Below are 21,862 nucleotides of genomic sequence, written 5' to 3' on the forward strand. Positions count from 1 at the left end.
CATTTAGAGACTCAGAGAGGGAAGGAGAGAGAGAGAGAGAGAGAGTGGGGGAGAGAGAGAGAGAGAGAAAGAGCGCGCGAGAGAGAGAGAGAGGAATTGGAGCAAACAGGACATGATGCGCGCACTGGAAACACTCGCATATACCTGCACTGATCGGAGAGCAGTTGTTTTGAAAGTGTGTGTGTGACAGTGACTCTGACTGAGAGTGTGTGAGGGCAGCAGTCAGTGCGCAAAGCGGATTGTTGGATAGCGGCACAACTCTGTGGATTCACTGCTTTATAAAACGGTAAGTTTGTGCCATTATTAGAAATATACTTATTATTATTACTATTGTTGTAGTTGTCATTATTTAGTTCATATGTGGTTTCCATTGATTGTGGTGATGGATCGGTGGCGCTCTGCGTCCGCGACTGTTTGTTTTGGTGCGTTTTTCTCCTCAGTGAGAAGGCGAGGCTGTGGTGGATCTATATATGAGAGGGTTTGTGTATGTGTGAGCATGTGGGGGAGAGAGGGGTGATCCAGAGGTTATTATGGGATTTTTTTAGGACAGGGGGGGGGAAAAAACAAGGGTGATGGAAGGCAGAACTGGAGCGGTGCCACAGCTGTAATGAGGTCGGCGCTGCAGTTACAACCTCAGTCAGGTTGTTTTGTTGTGGATTGTTGTGATGCTCAGTTTAGAAACGCACCTGCCATATAACAATGAGACTTAGAATATGCAAATATGTATTATTAGTATTATTAGGATTATTATCATCACCACTTCCTCCAGTTATGTTCTGTCTACATTTGTGAGACGCATAAAAAAGTAAGGGGGATTAGGATGTTGATGACATTTCCTAGAGATGTAGTGTTAGAGCGCTCTCTCTAATAATAATTATAATAATAATTAGTATTATTTTAATTATCATCATCATTATTATTATTATTATTATTACATAAATAAAATGTTCAATGTCAGGTTTTTATGTTGTAACACGGTGTGTAGGCTCGTCTCTGGCAGACGTGAGGGAAAAAAAAAATCCCATGCAAACTCCGAGGGAGGAGAACACGCTTCTGTGTGTCACGTGTAAAGGTTAACGCGGCTGCTGTGTGTGTATGTGTGTGCGTGCCAGCGCGCGCGCGCGCGCATTCCGGTTTTAACCCCTTCACGCGAGCAACCAGTAGACTGAAGGAAGGGGCAAAAACACCAAGCGAGGGAGCGCACACGCACAGAGAGCGACAGTGAGCAGCAGCGTCCTGGATACATGTGCGCGGCGCTTCTCCTTCCTCAGCCTGGACTCCGTGGTGGTTTTCCGCAGCCAGAAATAGAGAGGGATGAGGCGGAACAGTGGAGTTCACGGGCTCCGGTGAAGCTGCGAGGTGAGGTGCGGATGTGAACATCTGGATCAGATGTGGGTCAGCTGTGTCCGTGTGTAGATGATGATCAGCTGTGCCATATATAGGCTATAGATGCTGGAGTCATCTAAATTTGAGAATTTTTGGATTCACAGCAGTGGCCTGGTGTGACCGAGGGTGCGATTACATATGCACGAGGACGATTTGTCAGTCAGTACAACAAAGGAGGCGCGCGGGGTAACAGATTTCTCTCCATGCGTTACTTCCTGAATGAAAAGTCATGGCTTCTTTTCCAAATTCCACTGTGAGCCAATGCAGCCAAGACAAAGGCAAAATTCAACAGCAGGCTTTTCTTACTGGACGAGAACACCTTTGGCTGCAGGTCAGCAGTCCAGCACGTGCACAGTAGTAGTGAAAATGTTGCCATAACTTCAATTAATGTCAGTTTCTCTCATTTTATGTCACATTTGACCCTTTTTTCTTCAAATGGAAAACTCATGCTGACTTTATTAATAACAGTGGCTTTGTACATGCATGCACGTGGTTCCCCCTCCTCTTGCAGTTCTCTTGTATTGCCATATTTTAATGCATCACATGCAGTAATATTCACTCGAGTGGTTTTCTCGCATCAAAAATAACGTCAGAATGTCTTTTCTCCTCAGAGATTTGCATGATTGTGAGCATTTGCTGCATTCTTGGAATTCTGGCTTGCATAATAAATGAATTAAATAAATAAATATTCTGGATTAAACAACAGGGCAGATTATGCAATCAGCAGGAAACCCACAGTCTCTCTGTGGCTGTGCAGGACTGTGCTTTGCTGTGGTGCGGCCGCCGCCAATTAGTTGGCGTGCACACTGGGTTTCTGTGCCAGCTACGAATGTAGGTCACATTAGCCCCGTGGGAGGAGGAGGAGGAAGGGGAGTGGGGGGGCGAGACGAGAAAGGCAGCATCAAAAACCCCACCAAAATAAATCCTCGCCCCGCCATAACAAAGAAACGAGGCGGGCAGGCAGAACAACACAGACATGCACACACAGTGATACAAGCATAGATATTAGAACAGTGATGACTTACAGCCTATAGTTTGGAGAAAGGGGAGAAACACAAACACACACACACACACACACACACAAAGAGACCAGCTGTTTTAAAAGTAGTTTGGAGCTTCTTGCATCACTGCTGAGACAACTGCTCTGTTGTTATTTAGGTCTGATTAAAGCCCCGTCTGAGTCCACAGGTTCTACTAAAATAAAATAGAATAAAAAAGCAGGGAGGGGACGCCATGGTCAGCAGCACGGCGCGGTTTCCATCCTGTCCCGCTTTGTGGCCTCTTGACTTTCTCGAGGTTTCCTGGCACATGTAAGATGACAAAAGATGAGGGCCGTGCTTTGTTATTGCGCCGTGGTTTGGAGCCAGCAGAGAGGCGAGTTACAGCATTTAGTAGGCCAAGGGAGCACATGTGACTGGTGCAACACATGGACTGAGTCACTCTGCTTTTTTTTTTCTCCCTCTCTCCCTCCCTCCCTCCCTCTCTCTCGTTTCCAGAGTGAGGGTTGATATGGCTGTGTGTGTTTGTGGAACAAGGCTTGAATAGGCCTCCGCCTTATGGGCATAAACTCCCACCTCCCCTCTCTCTTTTTTTGGGGGCAGATAGTCTTAGATTTGGACTTCAAGCAGATCCCACCCTTGACCCCATTGCACCACGTGCCATACATAACATTCTTCCACAGGAAGGTCGGGGAGACAACTGTTTCATCACCCCCCCCCCAACATATTTTTGACCTGCTCCCATTTCCTGAAATGCTCCGGCACAAACACGTGCAGCGGGGTTTGAACTCAGTCCACCGTTTCCAAAGCTTATTGCCACATTTAGACTTCGCGGCTGTGTGAACGAGTGCAACTTTGGCTCTTCTTACATTGCCGTCATTCCACAAGTGCCACAGAGACCTAATGATGACATGTGAAGAATATATGATGGACTGGAAACAGTCATCTGGGTCGAGAAGTGGGGCTGTGGTTCACTTCAGTGGGGACGCATTTGTGAATTTGGGATATATTGTTTTTTTTGTCTTACACATGGGTAAAATACCTAATTGTGATTTATTTCAACATATTTGTTAAATGCATCGGTTCAAATTTCCAGAGGAAGCGGCAGCATCTCTGCAAATGTAAACCTATTGTAACGTCAGTGACAAAGAGGCCGGGTGAGCTGTGAAGAAGAATCACATCAGCTTGACGACTGGTGTGATTCTCATTCATTAACATGGTCGAACGGCGAGGCGCGCAGCCGAGGGAGAGACAGACTGACACGGCGAGGAGTGAAAGTCTCTGAAACATCCACGAGTCTGGAGTGCGATGTACGCGGCGCGTGACGTCAATCATTCTGCGTGTTTTCTCTTCATCTGCCTTTGGCCTCTGCTTCGTCGGAGCATAGGAGAGAAACTCTGATATGACAGGCTGCCCCTTCTGTGCCCCTTTTTGTTGCTATGGGTGACATATTCCTTCTGTTGATGCAATATCAACATTGTCACAGTTGCCACTAACCCCCCTCTCCATAATCTCATCTCCACTCCTTTCTTTGTTTAAAGTCTCGCTCACTGATTCCATTTCTTTGTCTCTGCTCCATGTGCTCTCACTTTCATCTATATATAGTCAGTGCTCTAATTTTCCACACCTCCTCCTGTCTTTTGTGCTCCCATCTTGTTCTGTCTTTTTCCCCCGATCTCTCTCTCTCTCTTTCACAGATTCACCTTTTTTTTTTATAGATCAGCTGACCTATATTCCAGCGAGCCGTACAGTAGTAGGCAGCTAGACTTGTGTTTACAGAGTGCAGTCGGTCCGCACTTTCTGGGTCAGTGGGACACTCTGAGAAGAAAAGTCTCTCAGTCCCTTGTTCTTGTCTTTCATGGCCAGCAGTCACATGTCAAACGCTCACGGGGGGAAAACCTTAAACCATTCAGCCCAGCAGAGACAAGAGCATCTTCATTTCAAATTGAAACGGTGGAGATGTAATGCAAATTCTTAAGATTAGATTTGATTATTTGGAGAAAAAGAAGTACAGTCATGTCCACTTTAGTCTGCCCTTGTCTGTATTTGAGAGCCAAGAGAATCTGGGCTAAAATCCATAATTATCGCGAGGATACGCCTATAGTTATGTAATAGTATCGCATTTGTGGGTAAGAGCAGAGTAGAAGCTGTGTAAACACCTTTACAGATTATGAGATTACACATTCAGACAGTATAATGCTGCAGTGCAGATATTGAGTAACATGCATTTACTGGCTCTGGTCAAATAGACGACATGTACCATGTACACGTTTGCCTTGTAATCTTAAAGTCTGAAAAATAAGCTTCTATATACATGGATATAAGGACGAGAACCTAAAGATATGAATTGTTTCCCACGTGAACACAAAATCGACAGAGCAATCAAAAATAGAACATAAATAAAATAAAATGCATTCTTTGCAAACTGCTAACTGTGCCGTTTAAAACTGCAATTTGGATTTACGCAAACTATAAATTGTTCTTGCCAAGCGCTCACTTGCGTCTATATTTAGCATGCTAGTATTATTCACTGCACACATTTCACAAGAGAGGATGACGGGAATGTGTTTGATAGCAGATTTCACAGCAGTCCATCCAATAGGTGCAATCACAGCAATAAATGTGAGAGGAAAACTGTGATTGTGTGTAATATACAGTATGTCATCCATCCTATAGTTGGACAGTTGTGATTCAGCCGTTTTCATCACTTATCTCAAAACATTGGTCGTGCTCCAATAAAAGCAACATTCAGCTCATTATAAAGTCACTTTTGAACTCTATGGCACCCGGAGCCATGGTGATGAGATTCCCCGACGACCCTGTTTTGACCGAACATTATCAGGCCACATTATGTCCCGCCTTCCTTTCCAGGGGCCTTTGACCTATATTTATCGATGCTCCAGCTGCCCACACACCTCTGAATCTCTGACTTTAGTCTCAGCCTCTTTATCCTTGACCCGCACTGGCTGCTGCCTTTGTCTGCTTTATCTGCTCACTCTGCATCACTGATTTGGCACCGGAGTTATTTTGGTGAAGAATGTGTGCCACATTCCTCCGAGGATGAACATGTGGGGGGTAGCACCTCTTAAGCAGTGATTGTAGATGTGTGTGTGCAGCATGACTGCAATGGGCTCCCCCTAATTTTTCTTTTTGGAAATGTTACAGAAAGTATTCAGGGAGCCCGTCGGCTGTGCGTGTGACTCATCCTTTGCTCTGTCTGATCCAAACACTTTTCAGGCCAAACCAAAGGAGCCAAACCTTTTATACTTAGTGTTGTGTTACCAGCATGTTCTTTTTAATTAGGCTCAGTTTCCACATCTGCTATTTCTAAATGCTAGTTTTATATTTTTTCCCCTCAGCTGCCTCAAAAACATAGTCTGGTATGTTTTAAAGTATTAAATGAACACATTTTTAGTTGCATATGGAAACCGGTACATCAGCTAACAGGGTAATGGACCCGGTGCTCACGTTACATCACAAAAGTCAACATCAACATGGCTCAGGGTCAGGGGTCACAGGCTGCAGACAGAGTAGATCAATAGCCGGGCCAAAAGGTCAGACGTTGCAGTCTAGCGATCATTCATTGGTTGCCAGGAGTGATGCAGTCGGGAAAAGCCAGACATGCCAAACCAAGAGAGGATGTGTCTTTGATCACCGCCCATGCCAAAAGACAAACAGCATAAAGAGAAGTTCTTTTAAAAAGAACCGTTGTATATCCGAAATAAAATGCAGAATGGTGCAGGAGCAGTCCACATAAATTAACATATTATTCTTTTCTGTTTTTATCTCCACAGCCTTTCATCTACAGCAGAGAGAAAGGAGACCAGCAAAGGGAGGTAGACTGTGAGCGAGGCTCCCCGGGAGACTGACACACGGAGGTAGACAGGCCTGCTGTTTGTGTGGATCTAGGACACGACTCCATCAGCTTAGCTCACTGTGCCACTCAACAACCAACAGCACAAGGAGAAATAAAGTCAAGACTGATCTGATCCACGTTTTTACCTCCACTCATCGAGCCACCTTTCAAACTGGCTGCCACAAGTCAAGAATGGAAAATCTGACATCAGCCCTCAAAACATTAAACAAGAACTCAGGGAATAACCATAACTGCCTTGAGACCTTCAACGGTTATGAAGAGTCGCTTCTGCCCGTCCAAGGGACGCCAGCTCGCGTGGGGCGCCACATCAAACCTAAACCCAATCTGAACTGCAGGCGAAAGCGCGAGTTCATCTCTGACGATAAGAAGGACGCCTGCTACTGGGAGAAGCGTCGCAAGAACAACGAGGCTGCCAAGCGCTCCAGGGAGAAGCGACGACTCAATGATATGGTTTTGGAAAACCGTGTCATTGCACTGAATGATGAGAACGTGAGGCTCAAAACGGAGCTCCTTCAGCTGAAGCTGCGCTTCGGCCTCATAAGCACCGCTGCATATATTGAGAAGAGCCAGCAGATTGGTGGGGGCAGCAACACGGGGGATGGAGGCTCATCCTTATCTTCCTCTTCTCAGTACTACTCCAGCGGTTACTCCAGCAGTTCTCAGGTGATGGTGACCTCAGACTCTTCAGAAACGGAGCAATCAGGGCGTAGCGAGGGCCACAGGCAGCTGGTGAAATACTCCCCACGAGGTTCCCTCTCCGACATGTCTGATAGCTCCTCCAGGGACAGCCCCGAGCCAATGCCCTTTGAGATCAAACAGGAAGGCGACAGGCTGGAGATGGACATCACCGACAGCACCACAACCCAAATCATGTTTAACATCCATCGCAGTCTGGCCTCAGTACCCACTCACCACCAGATCGAGCAGCATTCTCAGGAGCTGGAGGCCACTTATCACAGTCAACAGCAGCAGCAGCAGCATCTTCACCAACAGCAGCAGTCCCATCCGGAGTCTGTTACCACAATCAACACAAGTAGCCAGCCCGCTCCTCACCCACCTGCTGCTGCCCAGCGGAGTGTCATTCTTTATGGCTCCAGCAGTGCCTCCTATCCCGTGGAACCCCTGAATAGGCCACAGGACATTTGTGATGTGATGGCTGCTCAGAAGCAGAGTGTGTGCAGCAGCCAGACGTGCGTGAGTCGACCGCCTCAGTCCGTTAGCGAGAGCTCCACAGAGACGTCGGCAGAAGTGACAAAACAGCTGGAGAGGCAGATATTGGACTCCCCCCCTCCGTATGAGCTCTCAGACAGCCATAATGAGGCTGAAGAAAGACAGCGGTACAGAGTCCTTCCCCAGCAGCACCAGCAGGAGGGCGACGCATCGGCAGAGCTCCTCCACAACCAAGCAGACGAGGTCAACCAATCCCAGCTGTATCACCGTCTCCAGCAGCATCAAACTTCATACCTCAGTGCCCAAGACGAGGAGCCGCCTGTGCTTACTTACGAAGGTGTGTCCAGGAATGAGGCTTACTACCAAGGCCCACCAAGCTCTTCTAGTAAGGACACCTCATCCAGCTCGGACAAAGAGGCCTCCACAGATGATGACGAGTCCCCCTCTCCACCCTGTTCAGACATGGGCCGATACAACAACCAACACCTTACCAGTCTCCACCGGCCTGCCTCACCTCTGCCATCCTCCCACGGCTGCGCTCAGGCCCAGGGTTGGGATCCGCAGGGGGAGGTGAAAGGCACAGCATTGCCCCACAAACTCAGACTAAAACACAGAGCCATGAGCACTGGCAGCAGCGGCGGCAACTGTTCTGGCCAGGAGTCCCCGACGACACCGCCCTGTGCCACACCTCCTCCCCTGCCACAGCACCCCTACTTTTCTCTCACGCCACAACAGAACACTGAGCGAGAGTTCCCGGTCGTAGCCTGTGCGCAGGCAGCATCGGGGCAGGGGGCCAGGAAGGAGAGCGGTGGATGTCCAAACAAGAGGCGAGATTAAGTCACAGCCGTTTTTAGAACTTGTTGGACTTAAACAAGAGAAACAATTACCCTGCCATCATGCCTTTGCCCTATAATCAAATCCCCACTAAGCACTTGGGACAGTAAAGCTGGGCTTGTCCACTCCCCTACACCCAACGTCACCAAAAAGGCTGGACATCCTGTAGGGCTGTATTATATTTGTATATATTGTACAGATTTGTCATTTCTTACATCCTCTCCATACTTGCAAAGCACTTTTGTTTATGCGATGAGAGGAGGAATGGAACTACCTGCTTTTCTACATTTCCCATCCAACAGTATACATGTATATAGCAGAGTACATCAGCAAAATCTGCATTTTAAATGGCTTAAAAACACGAATGTGGAAAAAAAAAAGTTTCAAGCTTTATCAGCACAATAAATTTGGTACATACTTGACTGTAGACAAACATACACATGTATGGCTATCTGCCTTAAATCAAATGCAAACATAGACTGGGGACATTCCCTCGACCAAAGAAGCACCAACACTACAAACATCCATAAGTTCCATACCTCTTCCCAGGCCCTACCTCTATCAACCCTTTCTCTGTCCCACCCACCCCCAACCGCCTCCATTACTTCACGAAAAGATCACCATCGCCTTTATTTTTAAGCACTTGGTTTGTATATTACTGTGATAAATGAATATATGTATCTATTATAAATATATATATTTTACAAAGACATTTGAATACAGAGTCGACACAGAACCTGCAATGGTAAAATAGGATTTTTTTTTTTTTTGGAGAAAGTGACCATTCTGATATGAATCACAATCTCTGTACAGCCACACAGGACCCATTCAAGATCAAAATGCCTCTCTTGATTGTTCAGCTTTAGCGTTAATGCTGGGTTTACACAGAAATGGCCATCCAGTCTGGAGCGCCAACGGCACTGAATGGAGAACATGTTCTTTCCTGAGGCGAGAGCCTCATTAAAATGTTTGGATTTCTTAACCTTTAACCAGCCTTTAACTATATTCGGTGGAATTCACCAGCTGCAGGCTCTGAGCCACTCGTTTATTTGAGCTTTATCAACCATATCTTGTTGTTGTTGTTGTTACCATTTAGCGGCCCCGTGTATTTATTTCCCTCTTCTCTTCACACACCGTCACTGCAGGAAAGCCCAAGGGAACATAGACAGAGAATGTGTACAGACGTTTTTTTTTAGATACAGTACGTACTGCAGCCTTAAGTGTGAACTATAACGCAGGAGGAATTCATTCACATTCATGTAAACACACTACAGTGCACTGAGATCTGACAAACCCGCGAGACTAACTTACTGTCAATTTACTGAAAAGGAAATGAGGTTTCGTAGTGTGACCGAGTCCTCAACGCTCTTAAAAGGATTCCAGACCATTGAGTTATCGTGAAATAAAAGCCATCGTAGCACCAAACTCAAGTTCGAGCCATTGTTTAAACTGTTAAAAGAATCCGAGCTGATATTAATGAAGACTTCCCTTGTTGCCCATGTGCCTCCATTATTCATTTTAGGGTTTATTCGTCCTTGTCTCACGGTAGTTCTGCTACCGGGGGAGAGATGGATTGCCTGCACTGGATTTTAGTTTCAAAAAGTCTGTGTACCATGTTTGGCTTTTTGGTGCTTGTGTATAAATGTAAAGTCGCCCCTCCGCCATCACCCCACCCTTGAACAACACTGTAATGTTTATTTCATCGGTTTTATATCCTCTTTTTCGTCAAGGTGTTCCGTTTTCCTCTATCCTGTGTCTTTCCCACTATCGACTGTGATGACATGTATTTGCCTCATCCCCCCCTTTTTCAGTGTGTATTAATCAGTAATGTTTGTGGTTTTGCTGATGGTTTTATAAAAAAAAGAAGAAAAAGGATCAGGCAAGGACAGTGTGGTGTGTAGAGACGGCGGGTGCCTGGTCTGATTGATCATTAACATTGCGTCATTTTGCCATGAATATGTATGTAAAACACTAATGTTGTGGAAGATGGGAGCATTTCAAAATAAAAAAAGAATGTTGACTTCTCAACATATCATGAAAAGAGCCTGTTTTTCTCCCTTCTTTTAACTGAGTGTGCACAACCACACTGAAAATGAGCAGCCAAGACTCATCGCTGCCTGTGGGCAGCGCGTACATACTGGCAGTCTGACTCGTCACCCAATCTGATGATATGATGATCCACAATCTTGAGGCCAGAACCGGCGGTTGTATAATACATTACTCACTGATCAAATAAGAGAATGAATCACCAACACAGCATTCCAAACCTTCTCTCTCTCCTTTCGTTTTTTCCATGAAGACATTTCACCGTTCCGACATAATCACATTTAGACTCTTGTGACTTAGTTCAAAAACACTTCTTCTGCCTTTGAGGCAACTTCACACCCTGTTTCTATTGTGCACAGCCAGCTTGTGCTTTGCTCATGGGCAGCTCACTCCTTATCGGCACAGAGAGGAGCTTCACAATGACACACTAACACACTTTGCCCGTTGAGGCCAGTAAACTCCCTGGCAAGCTCGTCTGTTGTAACACTGGCCTACTTCTACCGACAGACCCAAGCTTTGTACGTGAAAATGCCATCAGATGTTGCACTCCCATTACCATAAAACAACCACAGCCTCTGCATTGAGACTCGTGCATAAACCTTGATGCCAACTTGAACACGTGTGCCTGCAGAAGCGTCTGAACGGAGTGTCAGCACTGCCTGTGTGTGAAGTGCAGGACAAAGCCACGGCAGAGCCAGTCTGAGCTTCTGACTCCCCTATCCCATCTACCTCCTGACACATCACATTCTTTGTTTTAACAAATAAAAGGCCGAGGTTTTAACAAAGCCAAGTGCAGATGCACAGGCTCTATGAGATCATGAAATAGTACAGACGAGTGTTTGCCACATTTTTTATATAAAAGATGACACTATCGCAATCAAACAGCAATTTGTACACAATGTAATGCTTTTATATTTACTGGATTTTGAGAGATAAATGGGTAACTTCCAAGAATTATACATTTGATAAATAAATTAATGATCGTTTGAATAAAATAAATTAAGTAAAATGCTGGGGAAATTTATTTGGTGACCCTCAAAAAGCCTCCCGTAACCCATCTGTGGGTTCAAACCCAGTCTCTAGACGTGACTCTTTGAAACTAGACTAGTTAAAGTTAATCATTAACCACTAAATCTATATCACGCAGGGGCTTTGCAAACATGCAGATGTGCATGATGTCGATTATTTTTGGGGGTGGTTAACCAGGACCCTAAGCAGATGGTGATAAGTCGACCATTAGGCACCGACTGCTCCCTGCAGCACAATACTCTGCAGTCTAGTTGATGACGGGCTCTATTTTGGTCAAAAGAAACAATGAAGTAGACAGAGAATCCTGACATTATGCGAGGAGGTCCACCAGTTATCCTCACATTTACACATGTGCAGAATGCTAGATGGACCCTTGTTAGTATGAATAGAACTGCAGATATGCAACGTGTAAAGTGCGACCCAGGCTTCACGTCGTTGATATAAAAGAAATGAATCGAACAAAACATCAGTGATTATCCAGGTAACACACACACACAAACACACACAGAGAGAGTGCCTCTTAATGAATGTGTATTTTCTCTGTCTCACTCTGTGCTCATAAACCAAAATGGGGTCATGTTCAAAACAACATAAAGGGCAAAAGGAGGAACAGTGAAGGGAGGGTGGATAATCCAGGGGGAGTTAACCTAGTGCTCTAACTTGATCGAAGCCTGCAAACACATCAATGCCCTTCACAATGCTCTTGGTAACACGCATACACATGCATGCACAAACACACACATGACCATAACAAAGCTGAACGCTATCCCCAAAGGATTTTATTTTTCTCACAATAACCACCCTCCAAGGTGACACTCGCTGCAAAGCAAGAGCAAAGCCCCCGCCGCATTTTTGCTGCGTCCCCTGTTTTCCTGATTTAACTCGAGTGGCTGCTGCGCCGTGGCTTCCATAAACAGGACAGAAAGTAGGTCAGTGTGCACGCGCGGGAGGGGAGCGAGCGATTACAAGACAGGGGTAATGTGGTGATGGACAGATCAGTGAAGGTTATGGCACCTCCATGTCACTCCTGTTTGTGTGTGGTGGGTAGCGATGCTCCGGCTAAACAGAGCAGAAACGAGACCCTCGCGTTACCTGGTTGCCCCATCGCAGCTCAGGAAAAAAGGGTTAGGGGGCGACAAACAGGGTTAGGGAGGGGGTGATAGAATATAATGCATTATACTATGACGGCAAGGCAAATCGTAATTTTCTTTACCCAAAAAAGTAAATTTTAAGAAAAACTATCATAATACAACAGCAGCAATGCAAATAGGGACGGTCCTTGTTGTGCTGTGATGCATTCTGACACCTCCCACCCTCCAAATGCAGTCAATGAAGGCTGCAGATATCGTCCATATTTGTATTAACGAGCAGTAGAGCAGGTGTACCCTGCATAGGTGAGTGTGCTCTGTGTAGAAATAAGGAGCAAACTCTGGCACTAGACCTGCACAAAATATACACCTGCCTCTAAGCAAACACACCTGTGCATACACCAGGGCATTGCATGTACGCTTGCAAACATACACAGCATGTATATGGGACATAGAAGTCTAAAGGAAACATAGTTTCGCTGCACTGCTGGTGACATGACCCACTTTATGATGCACAAACCTGAGAGAACAATTACCGAGAAAATGGAAGATCTAATTACAGGGTCGGTTAAATTTACAATGTGGCCAATAAAAACGACTTTATTGTTACATAAACAGAACTTCACGGTATGGTTTCTAACTACCATTTACCTTGACGATACTTCCTCAGTGTCATGAAGCTATTGGAGTAAAGAGATAGATAGATAAGAAAAAAATAAGTCAGATTGTGTTTGACCAGAGCATTCGGTGGATGACAAAGAGTCTAAACAGTTGTTCACAGTCACAGTAAAACTGGTCTGAAGCGGTTGGCTGGGTGAATAGAGCTGGGACAGGGAGTGGCCTGGCCCTGATTTAGCTTTAGACCCACTGTGCCCACCCACCTCTACACAGCTTTCAGCAAACTCTCTAGGTCACGCAGTCACAAACTCACAGAGGACCTTGTCCTGCAGCCTCAAATCGTAGATGTGTATATATTAAAACACCACAGAAAAATCAACAGAAGTCTATCCTGAAGAGAATAAAATCTGACTCTTCTCATAAATTAATCCCTCAATTTATTCATATGACCCATTTCCTCCACAGTCTCGATTAAAACACTGCAACTTCTCAACCACCTCTCATCTGCACCTGCACTGCAGTGGGGTTCCCACTACCTGTGTTTCCCCCTCAGCAAAGCAGAATGGAAATGCAGCAGTGATTATGCAGCCGCCTGGAACACAGCAGCCAGCGGCCCACGGCCAGGGTTTCATCTGCACTGCCAGGTTTGGCTGTCGGAGAAAACACAACACAAGGGGAGAGAGAGAGAGAGAGACTGAGAGAAAAATCAGGTGATTCAGCAATGACCAGAGCGAAGCTGTCCGAGGAGGAGCGAGCAAGGAGACAGAGAATGAATGATGATGGAGGCCCACAGGGAACAGAGGGGGAGTGGGAAAACACTGCCCGGAGTGAAAACAAAGAGTCGGCTGTGTGATTCACCCCGTGAGCTTCCTTCCTGTAGGACCACAAGGCCATCGACTAACTGCAGCCAGAGGGGAAGAAGAATGTGCTCAGCATACTCTGTAGCCCCACCCAAATACACACTTACAGCAGCCCCACCTGCACCTCCCTGCCAAAACAGTGAGTTAACTCACAGAGGTGATGTAAGAGGAACAAATACCACAAATCCTGTTATTTGTGCATTCATCACAACTCTGCCACACGACTGCCCCCCGAAGCTGTGCCCACACCAGATGCCGACGCCCCCACAAACCGCGCTGGTCTTAGGTGTAATGAGCTACAGCGCGGACGCGGCGGATGATGTGACACAGATGAGACAGACAAAGAGTCGGAGCGCGAGAGGCATGTCGGTTTGCAGTGGTGGGGTAACATTGTTCCGCCCGAGCTTACACAACTGTAACAACACAGAGCACTTAATGTGCCGCATAATAAACTACTGTGTTGAGTCACGATGATAAAAAGATACCAAAATAAGTTGTTTTCCAAAAACTGCTTGACCTCGGTGTTTCCCAATCCTGCTGCCACAGTCTAATTTGTCCTATCGTGGTTTCAGAATGAACAGCAAATATTTCCCATAAACTGAATCATGTGTAGTATTGATTCTTTTTTCTTACCATTTTCAATGGGCAAATCCTTTCTTTTCCCCCCCATGGTAAAGGAGAGCACGGTGCATTGATTTGCTCAGGCTCTCCTCGCCTCAACTAAACTCTCACTGACCTGCCTCCAGTCGATTAGGGCTGTTGTCTATTTGACATGGAGTACGTGTATTTTACAATACACGTCATATGAAGCACCTTATGTATCCACTGTAATGTACAAAAAACGATTAAATGAAGAAATATACGTTTATGTAATGGCATGATGAGCCATTGTTCAGTGTAAATGTAAGCGGTTTGTCCTGAACGCTGCTGCTGCTGCTGCTGCTGCTGCTGCTGGAGTGCAGCAGACATAGAGCAACAAGAGCCACAAATGAAACCGTCTGAATATTGACTTAACGGCTATCCAAGGGTTTACGAGCCACATCATAATGAGCCTTTTACTGGCAATGTGTAAAAAAAAAAAACATGATAATATACAGTATGTGGACGTGCATGGAGCAAAGAGCAAACAAAACATTTGTGTATTATGAAGAGGAAAAGAGCCGGTGCCAAAGCTTTGCTTGTAACACACAGCACTTATAACTTCAACTTATTTTTGTTTTTGATGATATGATTCTGCCAGAAACTGTGCAACATTATTTGTATGCTGTGTCTTTACTCTCATAACTGACTGAGGGAGCGTTTGTGTGTATACAGCAGCAGTGCAGTAGCAGGGGCAGGAGGGGGGGCGAGAGGCATTTATCCTGTCAAACTGCTGCCGTATTTTACTCCATCCATCTTCTACCGCTTTATCCTCCACATGAGAGTCACTCATGTGGTGCCAATCCCAGCTGACATGGGGTGAAAGGTGGGGTCCCACCCTGGACAGGTGGCAGTCCATCACAGGGACACATATGTCATACGTCACAGGAAGAGACGTACGACACAAGAGTCAAGCGGAACAATGCTAATGATTCCGTTACACTGAAAACAACTGCTTTACAAGTCACACGTCGCTCGTTTGTGTGTCGCGTGTAAAACGTAGTCACGGCAGTTTCATGTAGCCGTGCAGTGATGACTCCGCCTACATCGAGTAGGTACTACTTTCGTAGTGGAAAACCAACCGAAACCGTGCCATGGCGAGCTGGGACCATAGTGGAAAAGGGTCACTAGAGACAAACCATCTACTGTGTCCACTTTACCTCCTTATTTTCCTCCTTATAAACAAAATTTGAATTCCAATAACCCACGAGTCACATTTCCAAAATCACTGCACATCTCAGTCTGACTGTTATCGACATAAAATACATACAAACAGGTCCACTGCCACATTTAGCAGCTAATTATAAAATCAATACAATCAGACTAAGTTCAAATTAACATGAAAAACATCCTTTCTAAAACCTAGATTCCAGATAACACTGGACACTGCAGCGTTTAGCCGTTTACATTCAGTCAAAGTCAGAAATATCATGAATGAAGCTTTTTTTTTTCTCCTTTAGCAGAAGCTGCTTCCACAGAGTGAAGATCTCCATGCGTCCGTGTTGTTTTATAGGTTGAGAAGAACTTAAGAAGGTATTACACAACACTACGCAACCTGCTGCCTGACGTTATAGTTGAGTAACATCTGTGTTACTGTGGGATCCAGGCAGGGTGAGAGTGGAATGTTTGTTTTTTATTTAAGAGGGTTCAGTGTGTGTGTGTGTTTGCACATGTGTGTAAGTAACGGGAGGGTTAATTACTGCCTGTATTTTTGTTTCACCATCAATGGATAAAAATGAGGTCAGCAGTCACATGACATGCTGCAGCAGGAGGAACAAGACGACAGAAAAACAAGACTAGAAAAAAACCAGACAGACATTCTTAACTGTTTAGAAAAATAGTCCAATAGTAATGTATATGAAGTGAACGCTATCATGTTTTATTCAGTGTTTGTAAACATCCTGAAGCCAAATTTCCCTCCGCTGAAAAACAGTTTTCTTTTTGTTTTTCCTTCTTCTTGCTATTGAACCACAGGAATGGCAGCTGGCCATGTGTCATGTTTACTCTCCACTCTGGAAGGGCTCCAGTGTCCTTGTCAAAAGTCACAATCACAGGTGTTGTTGCCGTGTGTGTGTGTCTATGTGTGTGTGTGCGTGCGTGCGTATGTCCACAGCAGGGAACACTGACGTGGAACATTAAACAGATCAAATCAAAGAGTGCTGTCTTGACAGTTTATGATGCATAGCTGAGATCAGCACACACACACACACCTTTCCAGGAAAGCGCTGCATAAACACTGCATGCCTCACCTGCATTCACAAACTGACAACTCTTTGTGTTTACAGGGAATTTAAAAAGAAAAATGAGAAAAAGAAAAAAACAACTTTATAATAATTTATAAAAAGCATTTGAGAAATGAAGTCACTTCTATCTCTGTCACCGTGTTCACACTTGCTTACGTTAGTACATTATTTTCATAATTAACTTGTCTCTCCTTTATTTTCTCAATTAACTGATTAGTCGTTTGGTCCATAAATGCAACAAACAATGGTGGAAAATGTCGACTGCCACTTCCCAAACCTAAAAACTTGCTTTTCTCATTAGTCATCTATGTGTCAGTAAGAGGGAGATTTTGTTAAACCAATTTGGAATACAATGAATTTGTGTTCAATTATAAATCAATATAATCAACAGGTATTACTCCACAAATTATAACTGCAGTGGTGACATGAATCAATCAATGTTTATTGAGCAGTGCTGCCAGAATGTGTCGAATAAAAATCATGTAACACTATCTTAGTGATCAATAACATGCATCCGTCTTCTCTACTCCTCGTCCTTTGAAGGTCACAGAGAGCTGGCGTCAGTCCTAGCTGGCAGTGGGTGAGAGGCAGGACGGACGGACGGACACACACACACACACACGCACACACACACTGTGAGGCCTTGTTCAAAAATAAAATTAGAAATACTACTTCCATAAACAGTGGTTCAGCTCTGCTGAAGTTCAAACTGAGCATCAAAACGTGGATAAAAGGTGATTTAAATGACTTTAACTGATGATCTACTGTGATTTTCATGTAGATTCCTTTCTCGTGTTTGCAGAGGATGGTCCCTAAATAAATAAATGAATCAATAAATCAATAAATCAGAAAGATGATGATGACTTCTCATTTGAGAAATCGTAACTACGAGTGCTTTTGTTGTTGGAGCGAAATAAAAAAACAGCTGACACGCGACGCCCTTACCTGCTTCTTGGATAAAACAAGATCACAATTATGAATTAAATACTATAATTATTATTATAATTATAGAGTATAATAATTATAATGCGTGACAAATCTGCCACACTGAAATGTCAAGGTTATCTCCACTCGGGAACTCGTACATCAAAAAGATCTCACATTTTCCCGCTAGACATCACGACATGAGTGTGTATTGTGCATGTCGGGAACTCATAATTACCATAATTCTGATAGCACGTGAAGGCAGCGTGATGATAGAAGAAAGGCATCATTAACACAAATTAGTTTCAAACAAAGTATGAAGAAGACCGTGACATGTCGAGCCTTGAAGCTGATGGGCAGCAGAAAACCACTACAGCGGGACAAACTACACCAAATATGGAAAGTCAATGTTTATCTACTGTAAACTAAAGTGAATGCCATGTTAAATTAGCTCTTACTAACATTTTCTGGACATGTTGCTGCAGCAGACGCGCCACGATGAAAGCAGATGTTACTTTCATGAGTCTGCATTTATTCACATGACCTCACCTTCCACATGTTGATCTTGCTGGGACTGAGTCTGGTTATGATGAAGTAACACAGTATTTCTATCTAGCCACTCCACAAACAAAGGACAGAGGTCTTTCTCCACATTACTACAAGTCACTGAGCCGCTGAAATGAGTTTTTCTTGAGTGAAACCTGTTACATGCTACAAGTGCTTTCACAAACTAACACCTGGTGTAATCGGACGCCTAACTGCCCTAATTTGAAGCAAAAAATAGGTACAAGTCAATCAGATACGATTGTGGTTATCCACACTGTGCCAAAGCCAGTGCACATGGAGCAAACGGGGCAAAATGTAGGTCACCCCCCCGCCTCCCCCTCCTTCTTTCTTCATCGTGGCCCCGCCTTGCTCTAACCCCGCTACCAAAATATTTTTTCAAGTAGCAACAGCCTCAAGTGAACCCACGCACACACAAAAAAAAAAACACACACACACACACCGCACACACACCGCACAGCAAAGCACCTGAAGCTGCCATGTGGGTAACAGACGGTTACAGATGAGCAGTGTGGACGAGAGAGAAACAGAAGATCCATCAAAAAATGGGCGGGTTACAAATTCATATTTGGTCTTCAGCCTCTTGGCAACAACTCCCCTCCTCTTCCCCTCTCAGAATTCTGAGGAAATCTTCTCTTTGTCCAAGAAACCTGACCATATACAGCAGGCAGAGGGATCACGACACCAACAGACTAAACTGTCGTCACGTGTCTCCACTGGCTCCGATTCCGCCTCAACGGCTGACTGCAGGAATGTCGTGTCTCCGTTGGTGACCCCTCTCAAGAGAGGGAGAGAGGGAGAGAGAGAGCGACCGTTATCAATCAGCAGGTTCAGTCAACTTCCCCCGGTGTTAATACAGTGCCACAGCTGTTCTGTCTCTGAGCCACACAGAAGGCCACCTTTTAAGGAGTGTAAAACTGAGGTGGTCTGGTATGGGAGAGGGAACAGAGTCCAAAAAAAAAAATAACAAAGCAAGCAGGAGGCAGGGAGGGAATGATGGGGTGACTTATTTTTTTCCCCAGACAAGAATGTGAGCACTGACTCACTTTGGGGGCCCCCTCAGCAGCAGCAGCAGCAGCAGCAGCAGCAGCTGAGTGCAGGACTGTGGGTGGGTGACAACAGCCTCCCATTATGAGTCTGCTGTTTAGGGCAGTGTGTCACATATTAAGGCAAGCACAGTTCCTCTCCATTACCGCCCTGGCAGAAAGCACTGCAGCCGTTACAGGTTGGATGTCTGCGAGCATAACAGAGAAGTTAAATCATAGGTTATGCATCAACAGCTGCGCAGTATGAAAATACTGACTGTGGTGAAAAGGAGGGGTGTGAGTTTCTGAGGGTGATGAGTCACTCTGGAAAATAGAGGGTTTTTTATTTGATAAGCCAAGGGCTATTTTTTTCCCTGGAGTGTGTTAATTATATTTATTTTAGCTTTAGCATCAAAATAATAGACACTCAAATGTCATTAAGACATTTTAAAACACTAAAAGAAAATGCACAAACTGGTCGTGACGTCAGCAGGAGGAATCCAACCTTCCGTTACGAAGACTCGAGAGTCGTGATTTGGCCTATTTTTCTCTAAATGGGAACCATTAACTCATCGGGAAATTACACGACTTCCGTCATGTCACCTCATAATTAATGGCTTGATTCTACACAGATCGCCCGGTGATATTTAAGGTCGACAAGGGCCAAATCGTGCAGTTCCACACGGGCGGATGTATTTGTATCTGCAACCTGAAACCAGTGAGGGCTATAAAACGGGCGCAGATCGCACAATGGTGACAGAAGTGTTGCAAACAGCAGCAGCAGCAGCAGCAGGGTGTCAACATCACCGCGGCTCACAGAGGACAGGAGATACACAGATAAACCTCAAAGGAGGGTCTCGCAGTGAGATAACCAAAGTACGACGTGAAAGCAGAGAAGCCAAACTGCATTCAGTAGCCTGTTACACAACACGGGACATAAAGGAGCTTTTGTGTACTGCGGTGAATGGCAACCGTGGCCTTTGCATTGAACAGAGGAATGAGACACACGATCGAGAATTCTAGACAGTTGTTTACATTGTGTGTGTGTGTGTGTGTGTGTGGCAGGTTGTACAGTGCTTTTCTTTCTTGGAGGAAAGACTCCAGAAGCTTAACATGTTTCTCTCTCCATTATTCAGCTATCATGCACAGATAACAGCATTTAGTAACCTTCAAGCACACCTTACATCTTAAGCTCATGTTTTTCTTCTTCCTTATCTCACGTTGTTGTCAGTCTCACACACACACACACACACACCCTCATCTCCAGAGTGTGTCACACTGTAACTGATGCTTGCTCTCATATACGCAAAACCAATGAACCTAGTTTCTCATCCTGTTCCATCCAGTTTGTCACAAAGCAGCACACAGGCCTCAGGTGAGTGTGACCCGAGATGTTTGCCTGTGTGTGACGTTTCAGAGCCTTGTGTAAGATTATTATCGAGATCAGGTGTCAGGAAAAATGCAAAAAGAAGAAAGACGCCTGGCTATTTGCTAACAGTGTCAGAGGTCAAAGGTGCGCGGCGGAAATGTCACTCGAGCCACACAGAGAGAAGACACCAGACACACCAGACACAAGATCATTGACAAAAACAAAAAAATAACACGGTCACATGCAACATAAACACATTCCACACACAAATGCTGCATTTGTGACTGCAAAGTGACCGGTTTGAGAGTCACAGTTGTTTCTGCTGCATTAAAGTAACTTCACGGCCATTTTGAAAGGCTGGGTCTCAAGGACAGGTTTAAGTCTATCATAAAAGTGGAGTTCAACAGTGTCTTTGAAGGCTTTTAAACCAGAAGACAGGAGACAACGAGGAGTAGATCCTACGGAGAGCATGACACTCGCTGTCAATCACACCGTAGCCACGCCCTGAAGCATACCCTGGATTTAATCAATGTTATTTAAAATTTAACAAAGACTCTTTAAGAACATGTTTCCTATCATTACACATCACGTGAATATACGCATTTATATAATATATAATATCGTGTGTTTGAACACAATTTAATGTTTGCTAGCAGTATTTTTTTGTAGTAGTAATAAGACGTTTTGTTGTATCACAGTATTAAATGTTTTGCCTTCTACATTAAATTACATTATGTTTAAGCCTGTTTGGTGTTTAAATTACAGTTGTCCATGTTTTTATTGATTTAATTTTAGATTTGTTTCTCTGTTTTTGATATTCATAGATTTATTTTACATCATCAACGTGTCATTATACTGAAGTAGACGTCGTTCCATTTCAAAACAAGCACTATTACATTGAAATTCTGTGAAATATCATAATGAATATCTTTATTGCTACATCATGATGGAATGTTGTGTTGCAATATTATAATATTTTAGCTCATATTGCTCACCTGCTACAGAACAGTTGTGTTTTCCCACTTTTTTTCTATACACCGCCCCCCTGTTGACCAGATTAGACACTTACTGGCCCCCCCAGGTCATTTGAGTTTGACACCCCTGCTGTAAACCCCACCATGTGACCAAGATGTGTGACCTGCTGCACATATCCGGCACGCTCTGATTCTGAAATGGATGGTTACAGCTCGCC

The 21,862-nt window shown here is 44.7% G+C and overlaps 1 protein-coding gene across 1 annotated transcript; it reads left to right on the forward strand.

Moving 5' to 3' along the window:
* Window positions 1-6,231: 6,231 nt before the first annotated feature.
* Window positions 6,232-10,306, forward strand: nfil3-2 (nuclear factor, interleukin 3 regulated, member 2; the record flags this gene model as incomplete). The annotated part of the gene is made up of 1 exon (XM_044051028.1): window positions 6,232-10,306. A coding segment is annotated over one exon (2,037 nt), but the record flags the coding sequence as incomplete, so codon positions are not given.
* Window positions 10,307-21,862: the final 11,556 nt, after the last annotated feature.

Source organism: Solea senegalensis, linkage group LG19 (genome assembly GCF_019176455.1).
Source record: "Solea senegalensis isolate Sse05_10M linkage group LG19, IFAPA_SoseM_1, whole genome shotgun sequence".
NCBI classification, from domain to species: domain Eukaryota; kingdom Metazoa; phylum Chordata; class Actinopteri; order Pleuronectiformes; family Soleidae; genus Solea; species Solea senegalensis.